This window comes from Molossus molossus, unplaced genomic scaffold, assembly GCF_014108415.1.
Source record: "Molossus molossus isolate mMolMol1 unplaced genomic scaffold, mMolMol1.p scaffold_m16_p_17, whole genome shotgun sequence".
Lineage (NCBI taxonomy): Eukaryota > Metazoa > Chordata > Mammalia > Chiroptera > Molossidae > Molossus > Molossus molossus.
The window spans coordinates 26550903-26566566 of NW_023425352.1; the positions used below are offsets into that span (position 1 = coordinate 26550903).

At 53.2% G+C, this 15664-nt stretch overlaps 1 protein-coding gene across 1 annotated transcript in view; it reads left to right on the forward strand.

Annotated features, from left to right (window-relative positions):
* SLIT1 (slit guidance ligand 1) overlaps positions 1–15664 on the forward strand; it is a 160323-nt gene that overhangs the window by 115636 nt on the left and 29023 nt on the right. Inside the window, exons 13-22 of the mRNA XM_036264940.1 lie at positions 359–502; positions 5937–6100; positions 6775–6798; positions 6971–7115; positions 7702–7776; positions 7945–8088; positions 10913–11056; positions 11880–12046; positions 13135–13267; positions 15193–15261. Of these exons, the coding sequence (XP_036120833.1) occupies positions 359–502; positions 5937–6100; positions 6775–6798; positions 6971–7115; positions 7702–7776; positions 7945–8088; positions 10913–11056; positions 11880–12046; positions 13135–13267; positions 15193–15261 (1209 nt within the window). The remainder of the gene's footprint in view (positions 1–358; positions 503–5936; positions 6101–6774; positions 6799–6970; positions 7116–7701; positions 7777–7944; positions 8089–10912; positions 11057–11879; positions 12047–13134; positions 13268–15192; positions 15262–15664) is intronic.

Genomic DNA, 15664 nt, shown 5'->3' on the forward strand with positions numbered 1-15664 from the left:
TGAGACTTCAAGCACAGGTTCTCTCTGAGGACCCGGGAGGCACAAAACCCAAATGCTCCATCCATCTCAGCTGCCTGGGGAACCCAGAGGAACTTGGGGAAGGAGGGGGAGCCTCCCAGATGCCTTTGGGAGGTGGCTTTGCCACTGTGGTCTCTGATTCCAAGAGTGTCAGGGGCACCTCTAGCAGTTTCCTGTGCACGGAGACGGCAGGCAGAGTTCTCAGCTCCTCTGTGTGGGGTGGGCACCCAGAGGGCCAGATCCCCTGTGCCTGCTCCGCGCCTAGGGAGGTGCCCAGGACATGTTGATGAGTCTGATGCTGTGCCCCTCCCCTCACCACCTGGCCTGGTTCTGCCCACAGGCTTCTGAACGCCAACAAGATCAACTGCATCCGGCCTGACGCCTTCCAGGACCTGCAGAACCTCTCGCTTCTCTCCTTGTATGACAACAAGATCCAGAGTCTCGCCAAGGGCACCTTCACTTCCCTGCGAGCCATCCAGACCCTGTGAGTGGCCTCGCCCTCCTCCCCTCTGCCCCAGCAGGTGGACCTACTGGGGGGTAACAGCCTCCTGGTACAGGCTACTGTCTTGCCCTGTGCCCTTTGCTCACCGGAATGGTCTCTTATGGAGGAAAGAGCGCAGGCTCTAGGTTAGACAATCTTGGATTCAAATCCCAGCTGTGCCTCATATTGGCTGTGTGACCCTGAGCAAGTTAATTTGCTTCTCTGGGCCTCAGTATACTCATTCATAAAATGAGGATATCATCTTCTTCATAGGGTTGTTACGAGATTTAAGAAGATATTTATACAGAGCTTAGCTCGGAGTAAACGCTTCTTAAGGGCCAGCTACAGCTAATAATAATAATGCCCATTGATTCTAAGACGAATGTTTCCACATTAACAGCTCTGAAATTGGGATGCATTTTCTCATTGACAGCATATCATTTAATTGACAACATTTTGTTCTTCCTTGATACATAGAGTAATAGTACATCTTGCGGTTGATAATGTCCTAAATCAGAGGAAGTCTAGTAATGGCCATGACAATTATAAATGAAAACTTAGAGAGCAACAGCACTAGGAATTTGATTTAATCTTTAATTGTAGAATGTTACAAGTGTATTAAAAACTGTGCAGCGACCCTCTTAGTACCCCTCACCCAGATCTAACTCTTGGCCAGTCTCGCTTCACGTACGCGCCCCTCCTCCACGCCTCTCAGGTACCATTTGTTGTCTGTCTACACGGACCTCATACATATGCATGAGGCACAGATTCTTCAAAAACACAACCAGAACACTATTTTTTATATCTAAAAATATAACAATTCCTTAACATCATCAACAATCTAATTACTGTTTGAATTTCCAAGTATCTGATGTTACACAATTTAAAAAATAATTTGTTTGAATTAGGATTCAAATTAGGCCCGTGCAATGCAGTCGGCTAGTATTGGTTGATGTATCCCTGACATTGTTTTTAATCTATACGTGCTCGCTCAATCTCCTTTTCCCTTGCAATTTATTTGTTGAAGACGCTGCATTTTTGGTTCTGTGGAGTTCCCCCAGTGTGACTTTCCCGACCACGTCCCCTGTGGCGTAGTTTCATGCCCTCCTCTGTCTCTCTCCGTCCTGCAGATAGAAATTCACATCTAGGAACTTAGTCAGGTTCCGGTTTTTTGGCAAGATGACTTGATAGGTAGGATGTCGAACTTTCATCAGGAGGCACGTGATGTCTGGTTGCCTCTGTTTTGTAATGAACACAGCCATTGATCTTAATGCCTGGGCTCACTCATTCATTAGGGGTCCTGAAATGGTGATATTTGAATTGTAACATTCGTTCTTCATTTGATAATGCGGTGTGGTTTGCTTTTTGGAAGAGTCCTATGTTTTAGCTGGAATGCTCCTGTGTAGGGGAATTTCTTGTCACCCACTGTTTGGTTAAACTTAAGCACTTCTGTGGTGTCCTGCATTCTGCATCTTTAATTCCAGGCCCTGTAGTTTGACTGGATGTTTTGAGCCGTGGGTCCGATGGTATGTGCTTAATGGGCATTTATTATTAATATTGTCAGAGCCATGTAGGCATTGCCATCCCTGCCACAGTGCTTATCCGCTCTCTGGTGCTTTCCCTCAGATAGTATCTGCACAGAGTGCTGGAGTAGGTGCAGCCCCTGCTCCCCGGGGACTCTGCACATCAGCAGGGGTGTCAGCCGCGAAGACAAACTCATTAAAGCCCATGAACCCGCCTGCAGCCCACTCCTGCTAATTAATTTCCTGATAGCCGAGGAGAGGAGGATGGTGCACCGTGGGGAAATCTTGCCAAGTATGTGAAATTAGAGGTTGCTGGCAGACACGGGCAAGGTGGATTACATTACACAGCTGCTGGAATGTTCCAGAGAAATGCACTAAGACTGCAAGGCCAGGAAAACATGGGGTGGGGGTGCACCCAGGGCACGTGGACGCTGTCTCCCTCTCAAAGTGGGAGGAGAGTGAATCCATCAAACAGATGCGCTCACTGAGGGTGGCCTCTGCCTGTCTGTTTACCTGGCTGGATTTCAGAGTGTTTGAACCCTCCAGACCCCACACTGAGCCTTGGCCACTGCCACCAGGATGGTCGTGGGCACAGAGCTGGGGCAGAATGTTAAAACAAGAAGGCTTCCCATGGGCAAGATGTGTTATATAGTATACATTATTATTACATATCACATATCATATGTCATACAATGTATAACAGTAGTAATATTGATAACAACTGTCACCGCTGTTTATTGAGCCCTGGCTAAAAGCCAGGCCACTGTTCTCTACATGTATGATCTCACTTAATACTTACAGTGGTCTATGGAAGTGGGTGCTATAATACCTGACTTTACTTTTGTAAGGAAACTGAGGCAGAGGTAGGTTATGTGACTCCCCTGTGACACCCCAACAAAAGCAAGGATTTGGCCCCAGGCATCTCTCTCTTTAGCATCACTGAGAAAGTAGTAACCTTCCCCTCAGTTATGAGAACAGACCTCATGCCCTGGCCAGTGTGGCTCAGTTGGTTGGAGTGCCGTCCTGTGCACTGGAAGGTCTTGGGTTCGATTCCTGGTCAGGGTACATGCTTAGGTTGCAGGTTTGATACCTGACGGGGGCACATGTGGGAGGCAATCAATCGATGCTTCTCTCTCTCTCTCTCTTAAATCAATTTAAAAAGAGAGAGTTGACCTAACTATTTAACGCTGTAAAATAAAACTAAACTTTCATGAACAACTGTCACCTATTCACAACTGAAGTACAGTTTGAAACAAGAATAAAAGAAACACAAATCTAAGGTACAGACATTCCTGTTTGAACCTCGGATGGTTAAACCCCTGCACCGAGTCTTATGTCAGACCTGAGCAGATTTAAACTCAGCACATCTTGCTTGATTTGTCTGCAGCTCTGAGGCCTGCGGCCGAGTGCCTGCAGCCCGGCATTGGTTCTGCTGCGGTGTTACTTGCCCCGGAGATTAGACACATTTTTTAATAGCTTTAACTTGCATACTAGGTAATCACCTATTCTAAGTGTACAATTCAGTGATTTTTAGTCAATTTGCAATGGTTCAGCTATCATCACAATTCCAATTTTAAAACATTTTCATCACCCTCCAAATCCCTTGTGCCCATTTACAATCAATCCCTATTCCCAGCCCATCCCCAGGCAACCACTAATAAGATTTCTGTCTCTATAAATTTGCTTTTTCTGGACATTTCATAAAAACGGACTCAGACAATGTATCATCTTTTGTGACTGATTTCTTTTGCTTAGCTTAACGTTTTCCAGGTTCATCCATATTGCAGCATGTATCATTACTTTGTTTCCTTTTATTGCCAATAATTTCCCATAGTATGGATAGACCACATTTTGTTTATTCACGCTGGTGGATGGACATTTATTTGGATATCCATTCTGGGTAACGCTGCTATGAAAATTCACTTACAGATCTTTGTGTGGACATGTTTTCATTTCTCTTGGCATTTCGGGGCCACGCGGGAAATTTATGTTTAACTTTTTAAGAAACTGCCTCTGTTTTCCAAAGTGGCTGCACCAGCGTACACTCCTGCTAGCGGTGTCATAGGGGCTCAGTTTCTCTACGTCTTTGCCAACACAATGTTCATCTTTTTATCCTCGTGGTGTCTCGTTGTGGGTTTAATTTGACTAATGAGGGTGAGTCCTGGCCCCAAAGATTTTGAGTTGTAACTTCCTAATGCGCCTTTCAAGAAAGACACGCAGAGGCCGTCCTCCCGTCCACCTTCCAGTGTCAGAGGCGTTCACAGAGATGACCGCATGGCCACGCGTGGGCACGTTGCTGGGTGTGCCTTTACTATGACTAACTTCCCCAACGGAATGTCTCTTCCTTCTGAGCGTTTCCCCTCCCCAGCTCCATGCCCTCTGCTAATTTTCAATTTTGTTAAAAATTTTAATTTGTGACAAATACTTAAGTTTGTACAGAGGTCACTTGCCTCTGTGGGTGGTGGTTCAAATTTTATAGCTGGTTTTAGTGGTTCAAGTTTTATAGTTGGTTTTAACGCACATGGCCTGCTCTTAAAAAGCATATATTCTACTCTGTACCCCTTGAACATGCCTAAGCAACATAATTGAGTTGATTTTAAACAGTTTTCTGCTCAGATTGTGATAAAGGGCAGCAATTAGCCCAGGCAGAGGCCAGGCACTGAGGCGCAGCTGGATGTGGGTGGGCGGCCGGAGGATCCTGGAACAGTCCCTGCATCCAGTGCATTTTACATAAGCTACAAACTCTGCCGTGGGCAGTCAGCAAACTGGTCTTCTCTGTGCAAATGGACAGTGTCAACTGGGAAACTAATGTCCAACTGGATACAGAAGTGGGGGAGGGGCCTGGCCCGCCTGGTGGAGCTGTAAGGAGCCAGGACTCAGGCAGGAAAGCGGAGGGCTCAGCAAAGAGGAGAGGCAGGGACGGCTGGGCAGGGACAGCTGGGCAGGGACAGCTCTGACCAGAGGCCATAGGGCAGAGCCCAGAGAGAGCCGCGGGCTGAGCTGAGCTGGGTGCAGACTCTGGGCAGGGTCGTGCCTCTGCCTGGGTTGCTCTGAGCTCCAGCATGGTGCAGGGCTGACGCCAACAAGTAGGTGCCTGCACTGAGAGCAGTCGGTGGAGGAAAAGTGGCCACGGCCTGGTGAGTCCTCGGAGCTGCCTCCTGCCCGTCTCCCTGCATTTCCATCCAGAAGCCTCGGCTCGCAGGGATAAGTCAGGGCAGGTGCTGCCATCCTTTGCCCTGGCTGTCTCGGTTTGGAAAGCAGGGCACACTCCATGCTGGGTGGCCCAGACACAGGTGGCCAGCTGGCTGCTGGGGTGATTCCGATGTGGTTGCTCCGAGCCTGCCAAAGTGGTCAGCGCCAACGGCAAAGGCAGCCACGTGGTCGCTGCAGCAGCCGGGCTCCCGCAGTCAGGGTCTCCTGTCAGCTACCCCTCCCCACATTTACCCTGCTGGTGACCCTGCCAGGCAAGAGAAGAGCAGTGGCCCCCAATACGTAGCCTTTCAGTGATGTACCTCAGTTTCCTCCCTGTGTCCAGGGCCAGCCTGTAAAATGGCCAGGAGGAGGCAGCCTGGGTTCTAGTGCCTGTTCTGTCACCCACCTGTGGACGGATAGGGGTGCTCTGGCTCCAGGTCGCTTCTGCCTCCTTCGCTTTTGTGCAGTGTCCCAGGGCAGAGGGAGGGACGGGTGAGAGCAGGAGAGGGGACCGGAGGCTTGCAGAGGGAGTGTGGCAGGGACTGCTGGGAGCGCCAGAGTCTGCAGAGCCCCCCCCTCACTGTGATGCTGTGGCAGGACTTCTCGGAAGGTGGAGGGTGCGCCCAGCCATCCGGCCCGGGCTTCAAGCTGAGAGCCAGCAGTGAGGCCTCATCACAGATTTGTGGCCCCTGCTCTGATCCCTGATCTGCCCTTTTGGACAGGCATCTGGCCCAGAACCCTTTCATCTGTGACTGTAACCTCAAGTGGCTGGCGGACTTCCTGCGCACCAACCCCATCGAGACGAGCGGGGCCCGCTGCGCCAGCCCCGGGCGCCTCGCCAACAAGCGCATCGGGCAGATCAAGAGCAAGAAGTTCCGGTGCTCAGGTAGCTCCTGCGCCCTCTGCCTGCAGTCCGCTCGGGGACCCCGATGCTTCCTGGGCGGCTCCGGCAAGGATGTCCCAGGGTGTCAGCCCCGAACTGTGGACCTGGATCTGACTGGTGTTCTGTCCTACCCCGTGTATTACTGAAGCCAGGGAGGGGAGGGCTGGCTGAACGTCCCGACGGAGGACCCAGACAAGGACCCAGGTCTCCTCCCAGGCCAGTTCTCTTTCATCCACCACTTTCAGGCGTTTAAAACATTCAGAAGGCCTGGGACCCTCCTCAGTGGCATAGCTGCCCCCTCCAGGCTCAGAGGCGGCAGAAACAGCATCTGGACAGTGTGGGTCAGTTTGTGAGCCTGCATCTTGGCCGGAGGCCTGAGCCTCCCTGCCCCATCCCCGTCTTGTGCCATTTCACATGAGTTCCCATGGCTTTGGCCCTCCCCGAGAGGTTTGACTGGGTGTGGTGTGGCCCCTGGCATTGGCCGGGGCAAGGAACATCTGTGCTCCCTAGAAGGCCTTCTCCACACAGGGGCTGGACAGATGGGCTCTGGTGCCGGATCTGGGACCCCAGCCTGGTTCCTGGGGTGCCTTCAGCTGGGCAGTGGGCCTGGGGCCTGGGTTCTTCCTGCAAGTCCTGGAAATCCCACTAGCATCATGTGTTTCTGTTTCCCTTTGCAGCCAAAGAGCAGTACTTCATCCCAGGTAGGAGAGTGAGGAAGCCAGGGCTGTGTGGGTGGGACAGTGGCAGTGGGGGGCTGGGGGCTGGGGCAGCAGGCTGAGTGGGCCCGGGAGACCCTGGGCTGGGCAAGCCTGCCCGCAGCCTGCCCCGAGGCTGCCCCAGACCCCTCGGCCCTGGCCCTACCTCTCACCGCAGGCACGGAGGACTACCAGCTGAACAGCGAATGCAACAGCGATGTGGTCTGTCCGCACAAGTGCCGCTGCGAGGCGGGCGTGGTGGAGTGCTCCAGCCTGAAACTCACCAAGATCCCTGAGCGCGTCCCCCAGTCCACCACCGAACTGTGAGGCCCGGCCCGCCCCGCCCCTCACTGCCCCTGCTCCTGCTCCCCTCCCTGGGCCTGCTCCGGTTTTCCTCTGGTCGCCGTCTGTTGGGGGACCACTGGAGACCCCAGCACAGCAGCTGCTGGCTTTGCAGGAAGCAGCCCCTGTGCCCCTTCAGCCTCACAGCGCTGCTCACTCCTGAAGCGATGTCTGGCCTGAACCAGCGGTGCCTTTTCTCAATCATGCTTTGCCATTCTGGGGAGGAATCATTTCATTAGCTCGAGTTGGGGCTTAAGCTATCCTGCATTTCTTTTCTCTGTCTAAAAATATAAATTGGTGCACATATATGTGCATGTATATGGATACCCACACACGTGTCATCTATGCATGTAAAATTTCATGGCATTTTTCGTGTTAAAAATACCCCCATGCATAGCTACCCCTCCCAGCTCCGGCGCTGCCCAGCCCTCCTTTGATAGGCCAGTTTGCCTGCCAGATGGTCTTCTGGGAGTCCCCTTTGTTTGAATCCCAAACATTCTCATTTTGAAAGATACTTTAATGTCTGTCATTTACGGATGTATAAGTCCCCTCGATTGCCTCTTTCAGACGATTAAACAACAATGAGATTTCCGTCCTGGAGGCCACTGGAATGTTTAAGAAACTCACCCATCTGAAGAAAATGTGAGTTACCCACTGGCAGGACGTGGCAGTCGGGACACTAGCCTGGGATGGGGAAGGAAGAGTCTGGGTGTGGGGGCTTCTCCGGGGGCAGGGCGCCCTCGCACAGGGACTGGGTGCAGGGAGAGGGGATCCCGAGCTCCGCCATCCTCCCGCCACCTCCTCTCCCAGCAATCTGAGCAACAACAAGGTGTCAGAAATCGAAGACGGGGCCTTCGAGGGCGCTGCCTCTGTGAGCGAGCTGCACCTGACCGCCAACCAGCTGGAGTCCATCCGCAGCGGCATGTTCCGGGGCCTGGACGGCTTGAGGACGCTGTGAGTGTGGGGGCCGGGAGCCCGTGACCGCGGCACTTAGGCAGGCAAAAGGCAGAGTGTGGGGTCTGCATTAAAGGGAAAGGAAAAGCCCTGGCCGGTTCGGCTCAGTGGTTAGAGAGTGGGCCCACGGACCAGAGAGACCCGGGTTCGAGTCCCACTAAGAGCATGTACCTCAGTTGCAGTTTGTTCCCGGCCCCAGCTGGGGTCGGGTGGGTGGCAACCAGTCGATGTGTCCCTCTCACATCGATGTGTCTCTCTCACATTGATGTTTCTCTCCCTCACTTCCTCCCTCTCTCCCTCCTGCTCTATCTGAAGATAAATGCAAAACTGTCCTTGGGTGAGGATAAAAAAATAAAAAAAAATAAAGGGAAAATAAAAAATAAAAAAAATAAAGGGAAAGGAACAGAGGTGGGAGACGCCCTCTCCCTGGCCCCAGCTTGCAGGAGGAGGGGCCAGCTGAGGACCAAGTGGGCCAAGTAATCAGGTGTCGGTGATTGTGGTGAGGCCTGTTTCCTCGCTGCCCGGGTGTGAGGTCGATGCCTGGTGAGGGGGCGGAGGGAGGCGGGCCCTTCTGGGGGGCCCTTCTCGCTGCCCTGCGGTCAGGCTGCAGTGTGTTCAGTTCAGGCAGGAGAGGCTGGGTGGCCCAGTGGTGGGGACATTGCAGAGGTGACTCAGGTGGGAGTAGATGGGGAGGAGCGATGGCCCACCATTTCTGGGATTCTGGGATGCCAAGACCCAGAGCCCAGCCAGAGCTAACCAGACTTCAGGACCCAGTAGGATCCGGGGGTCACCGACCCCTCCTCGAATGGTGCAGTGAGCCCCTCTGCCCAGGAAGCACCGGCCCCTTAGATGGCCCTGTGGACCTTTAGCCTGTCCCACAGTGACGGAATGTCCCGTCTGCGCTGACACGACAGCACTGTGGCTGTGGGGTACTTGAGGCGTGGCTAGTGCAGCGAGGCACCCCATTTTGAATTTTGTTTTATTTTAACTAATGTACACGTGGCTAGTAGCTATGCTGGGACCACGGCTCCAGAAGCCCCGCCTGGCTTTAGAGCCCAGCCTGCGGCAGTGCTACAGGTCTGTTTCTGAGCACACGTGGACATTGTGTAAGGTACGTGAACGTAGGCAGGGACTCTGGGGACTTTTGTTCATTTTCAAAATGGGGATTTTTATTTGCTGTATTTTGCAGCTTGCTTTTCCCCTTGTGAACCGAGTGTGACCACTTTGCCAGGCTGTTCACAAGGGCTGCCTCATTTTTGTGTGTGCTCGCCTTGTATTTCGTGAATGAGGGTGCCGTGGGCTCTTCCAGCAGTCTCTTGGGTTCTTTCTGAGGAAGACTTGGATGAGGGCAGAGGAGGAGGCAGGGCCGGTGCTGGGACAGAGCCAGCGAGCGTGACGGTGCAGGCACAGGAAAAGGAACACCCGTAACCCCTCCACGATGTGGAAACAACATGTGTGCGTAGACCTGCGTACACATACGTACACACACCCACATATGTGTATGCATGTATGCATACATGCAGACTTTCTAATGGATCCTATATTGCCCTGGCCTGTTTGGCTCAGAGGTTAAGAGCATCGGCCTGTAGACCAAAGGGTCTCGGGTTTGATTCCCGGTCAAGGGTATGTACCTGGGTTGCAGGTTCAATCCCTGACCCTGGTGGGGGTCATGTGGGAGGCAACCAATGTGTCTCTCTCACATCAATGTTTCTCTCTCTCTCCCTCCCTCCCTTCCACTCTTTAAAAATGAATGGAAAAATATCCTCGGGTGAGGAGTAACAAAAATAAATTGACCCTATAATATGTTTAATTTTGTAACCTGCTTTTTCCTGAAACACAATGTGAGCACCTTTACAAATCATGAAAAAATTTTTTACAACATTTTGAATGATGATATATTATTAGAAATGTAGGCTATTTCTAATTTTTAAATTATAAGCAATGTTGTGATTAATATATTTATCATGTAATTTTGGGTGAAAGCATAAAGTGCCCTTTTAGGGGTTTGGGTGCCTCTCACCAGGTCCCTTCCAGGGAGGTGCCAAGTCTTTCTCCAGCCAGCCAGGTGTGAAAGTGCCCGTTTGCCCACACCCTTGCCACCCTGGAGCATGACTACAACTATGACTATGACTATGACTATGACTATGACTATGACTATGACTACTACTATTACTATGTTTTTAATTATTCTGTAGTTTGGGAGGCAAAGATGTAATATTGCTTAAATGTCTTTGATTCCTAGTAAGTTGGAACATTTTTTTATGACTGTTCACAAACCATTTATATTTATTTTGTGAATTGCCTATTCTGTGTCAGGCTTGGGTTTTGGGTTCGGTTGGGGAGGGGACTTGAGCCAGGTTTTTAGGTGAACAGAGACTTTTGCAGATCCAATGAGGACGGCCATTCTAGAAGGGCGTCACAGCGGGGTAGCGTGTCTGCAGGACAGAGGAGGGGCGGGTGCTGCTCCGGGGGTGGGTTAGACGGGTTCCAGGAGGTCACAGGAGAGTATGATGTGATTCTGTGGGCAGTTTGAAGGCTACTGTGGGCTTTAGGCTGAAGAGGGACGCAACCAGGGTGAGGTTTCAGGGAAGTCTATCTGGTGTTGACTTGGAGCCTGGCCTAGAGGTGGTGGTGGGGGCACTGGGCGTCCAGGGCATGGGTGGTGCGGCAGGAGGAAGAGGAGGGCATGTCTGAGGCAGGAGGGTCTGGAGGGGAGCAAGTGTGGGGCTCAGTGCCCCCTGGGGAGAATCTGTGAACTGGCTGGTGGTGGCCAAAGCACCCCTTAGGCCGGCAGCCCCAGGGCACAGTGTGGGCTCCCCCCCAGGATGCTGAGGAACAATCGCATCAGCTGCATCCACAACGACAGCTTCACGGGCCTGCGCAACGTCCGCCTCCTCTCGCTGTATGACAACCAGATCACCACCATCTCGCCCGGGGCCTTCGACACCCTGCAGGCCCTGTCCACGCTGTAAGTCCAGCCAGATCGCCACCATCCCCCCGGGGCCTTCGACACCCCGCAGGCCCTGTCCACACTGTAAGTCCAGCCATAGTGCCACCATCCCCCCAGGGCCTTCGACACCCTGCAGGCCCTGTCCACGCTGTAAGTCCAGCCAGATCGCCACCATCCCCCCAGGGCCTTCGACACCCCACAGGCCCTGTCCACGCTGTAAGTCCAGCCAGATCGCCACCATCCCCCCGGGGCCTTTGACACCCTGCAGGCCCTGTCCACGCTGTAAGTCCAGCCATAGTGCCACCATCCCCCTGGGGCCTTCGACACCCCACAGGCCCTGTCCATGCTGTAAGTCCAGCCATAGTGCCACCATCCCCCCAGGGCCTTCGACACCCCGCAGGCCCTGTCCACGCTGTAAGTCCAGCCAGATCACCACCATCCCCCTGGGGCCTTCGACACCCCGCAGGCCCTGTCCACGCTGTAAGTCCAGCCATAGTGCCACTATCTCCCCCCCCCGGGGGGTCTTCGACACCCCGCGGGCCCTGTCCACGCGCAAGTCCAGCCCAGGGGGCCTGGGCTCTGCCGTCAGCACCTGCCCCTGGGAACCACCCACCGGCATCCAAGGGCATGTCTTCCTGTGGTTACTTTAAAGGACACACTCAGCCGGGGTGTTGGGTCCCTGTGGTTTGTTGAAACATGGGTCCTGCCACCTAGGAGCGCTGCCCCGTGGCACGGGTGGTTGGGGGCTGTGGGGGGCTGTGTGGACAGGCGGCAGGTGGGACTGTGACGGGGCAGAGAGACGGGCAGGGTGTCTTCGAGCCACGCGAACCGCCCCTTCCAGGAACCTTCTGGCCAATCCGTTCGACTGCAACTGCCAGCTGGCCTGGCTGGGCGACTGGCTGCGCAGGAGGAGGGTGGTGACCGGGAACCCGCGGTGCCAGAGCCCCGCCTTCCTGCGCCAGATCCCCCTGCAGGACGTGGCCTTCCCCGACTTCAGGTGTGAGGAAGGTAACTGTCTGCCGGGCTGGCAGGAGGGCGGGCGAGGCGGGAGGCCGGCCCTTCGTCCTGCACCTGCCCCTGCCTGTTGGTGTTCTTGCGTGACTATAAGAGCGATTATGTGCTTAGTGTTTAAAAAATGGGAAAATATGGAAGAAAGAAGAAAATAAACATTACCGATGATCCGTCACTCAGAAAATCTCATCTAACATGTTAGTGGATTTTTTCAAATAGAAGTACATTGAACCCAGAGACCTGCCTCCTGGCTGCTCCTAAGTGCTGCAGACTTGTGGGTTCATGCTGTCCCCAGGAGCGACAGCACAGAGCCCGCCCTGCTTCTGACCCGCTCCCGACCTAAGCAACCCGCTAAACGTCTCTGGAGCTCAGTAAAGTAGCAATTCATTCATTCAGCTGATCTATTTTGAGGGCTACAGGTGCTGCCCTAGATACTAGGTTCCTTCAGTGAATAAAGAGGAGAGTGTCTCTGTGCCCAGGTGCTTGCATTCTGGGGTGAGAGTGGCACCTCTTGCTGCATTGTTAAGGAGACGGTGAAACAGTGCCTAGCACACAGTACATGCTCAAGAAAAGGTGTGGCCGCTCTAGCCGATTTGGTTCAGCGGGTCGGCCAGGGGGCCAAAGAGTTGCAGGTTCGATTCTGGTCGAGGGCATGTACCTTGGCTGCAGTTTAGTCCCCGGCCTGGTCAGGGTTGTGCAGGAGGCAACCAGTCAATGGATCTCTCTCACATCGATGTTTCTCTCTCTCTCTCTCTCTCTCCCACTCTGAAAATAAATGGAAAAATATCCTCGGGTGAGGATTAAAAAAAAAGAAAGAAAAGGTGCTGCCATCCTCCTCCTCTGCTGTGCCCAGGGACACCTTGGGTCTGAGGCAGAAGAGATCGACCCAAGACCTGTATTAACCTCACTCAAAACAGGTCCAAGGGGCTTTGTCCCTGGCGGGGGAGGGGTGCAGCCAAGAGGAGACTTACGGAGCCCGAGGGAGGGTCAGAGAGGGGCTTCTGTCCTGAGGCACCCTGCAGAGGGGTCCTGGCCCTACGAAGACCTGTTCCCTCACTGATATGGCTTCCTGCCTTCCTCCCCAGGCCAGGAGGAGGGGGGCTGCTTGCCCAGCCCACAGTGCCCCCAGGAATGTGCCTGCCTGGACACCGTGGTCCGATGCAGCAATAAGCACCTCCAGGCCCTGCCCAAGGGCATCCCCAAGAACGTCACAGAACTGTGAGTAGCCTGAGACCTGCTGTCAGGAGGAGAAGGTGACATTGGTTCCAAGAAAGCTTGGAGCTTTGCTTGAACACCCCCTGCAGTCACCTGATGGCACAAATTGCCGTGGCAAGTGCTTCATCCCTTTAAATTAAGTTCTGCTTTAACATAAGAAATATCATGACTTTTTTCACTTCACATCATCTTATGAGCATTCTGCTCTGCAATGAAAACTCTCGCAAAAATTATTGTTACTGGCCGCATAATATTCCACCACATGAATCAGTCTACTATGAGCTATATAACAAATCTCTCTTTGTTGGGTATTTAAGTTGTTTCCAATTTTTACTATTTTTACTATTATAAACAGCGTCATGGCGAATGTCCCTTCAGTGGGTCCCTGCTTAGCAAGGAGGGCTGCTGGCCGTGGCAGGGGGGGAGGAGAGGGCAGGTTCGCAGCCCCTTGAATCCCAAAGAGTGGTCAAAGAGTGGTACATTCCAGAAAAGTTTTTCTTTCTACTCCAAGTAGCCATGTGTGGACATGGCCTGCCTGCCCTCCTATCGGCACTGGGTCGTTGTGGTGTAAAATCTGTGTTGCTTTGGATTTGGTATCTGAACTCATGTGGGCGTGGGTGTGAATGACAGGCAGAGGGATGGACAGCTGGGCTTCTTCAACGGGCACTTCCCAATGAAAGACTCTGGTCAGTCCCCAGCTCTACCTGCCCTGGGATTGGTCCCTCCAGGCCTCCATAGCCGAGCTTTTCTCTCCCTGTGGGGAGTGCATGACGTTTTCATTTTATTTCTTCCTTACCAGCAAGGCTGGCTATTTCTTCACACGCACATGAACCACTGCAGTCCTTGTCCAGTGACTCGCCTACCCGTCTCCTGCCCAGCTTTCTTCCATAGCGTTGGGGTCCGTCCCTGTGTTCTCCATGCTGCCTCAGAACCCCGAGGATGCTGGGAAAGCCACATGGCTTTTCTAAGTCTCAGTTTCCCAGCTGTAAAATGGGGCTACTCGTGTGTATTGAAGGGCTGCTGAGAGGACCAAAGGAGATGGGTGGGAAGTCACTTTGCGTGACAACAGAGTGCTGGGTCAGGGCGGGGACAGCTCTCTGGGTCTCTGGGGTGTGGAGGAGCCATCCTGAGGCCTGAAGCTGGTGAGGGTCCTGTGCAGGGAGCCCCGCTGGGGCTTCAGCGGCTGGCACTTGGGTCCCTGCTTAGCAAGGAGGGCTGCTGGCCGTGGCGGTGGGGGGGGGGGAGAGGGCAGGTTCGCAGCCCCTGGAATCCCAAGCTCTACCCTTTCAACATGGGGAACGTGGGGACGTTTTAGGAGAGTTTTGGATGGGCTTAGCTTTAAGGACTGTGACTTGGGTGGCGGTGCATAGGGTGGGCCCCGGAAGGGAGAACGAGGTGGGAGAGGGTGGCTGCGCAGGAGCCCAGGCGTGGGTGACACACGGTGCGGTTGGGGTGATGTGGGAGCAGAACAACAGCAAATGACGAATAGTCACCAGTATTGTCGTAACTATGTAGGGTGCCAGGTGGGTACTAGAATTATCAGGGGGGATCACTTTGTAAAGTATATAATTGTCCCATCAGTACGTGTACACCTGAAACAAATATAAAATAATATTGAATGTCATCTGTAATTGAACCCTGGTGGTGCCCACAGACGGGGAGGAGGCTGAGAGGGCGAGGCAGGGGAGCAGAACAGGAGCCAGGGGAGGCTTCATGTCTCAGTGGCTTTTACCGGTTTTTGGTGTGGTACCTACCCAAACAGCCTAAGAAATGTATGTCTTTTCTCCTCCAATTCGCGATTCGGGCCGGAGGTGGCCTACAGGTAGGAGAGGAAATGAGCGAGAAGGCTCTGGCTGCAGGAACGCGTCTCCCAGCATGGGACAGAGGCGGGGTGGTGGGCACACTGACTGTGGTGTTTCCTCCTGCAGCTACCTGGACGGCAACCAGTTCACCCTGGTCCCAGGACAGCTGTCCACCTACAAGTACCTGCAGCTTGTGTGAGTATCCAAGCGGTGTGAGGATCCTTGACCTGCCACCTGGGACAGGAGGGCCATTGGCATCTGACCACTGTGGCTCCAGCTTTCCTGGAATTCCCTACAGACCCCACTTCTAGCTGATTCTGATTTTTTTTTTTTAATGTTCACTCCTTCCTTCTGAGAACAGTGTAGAGCTGTTTTGCCACCTAGTGGTCATTCTTGGGAGTTGCATTGTCCCACACCACCTCCCCAAGCCTCCCTCTGGGCTGCTCATTATTGTTCATTCGGATCAGCCTTGCAAAAGTAGGAGCCAGGGCAGAAGTACAGGGTGATGGGGAATTTATCGGTCCAACCTTGGCCCCCAAACCAAATCTGAAATAGGACAGCTACAAATAAGTATCTGTAACTAAATTTTTCTTTAGAC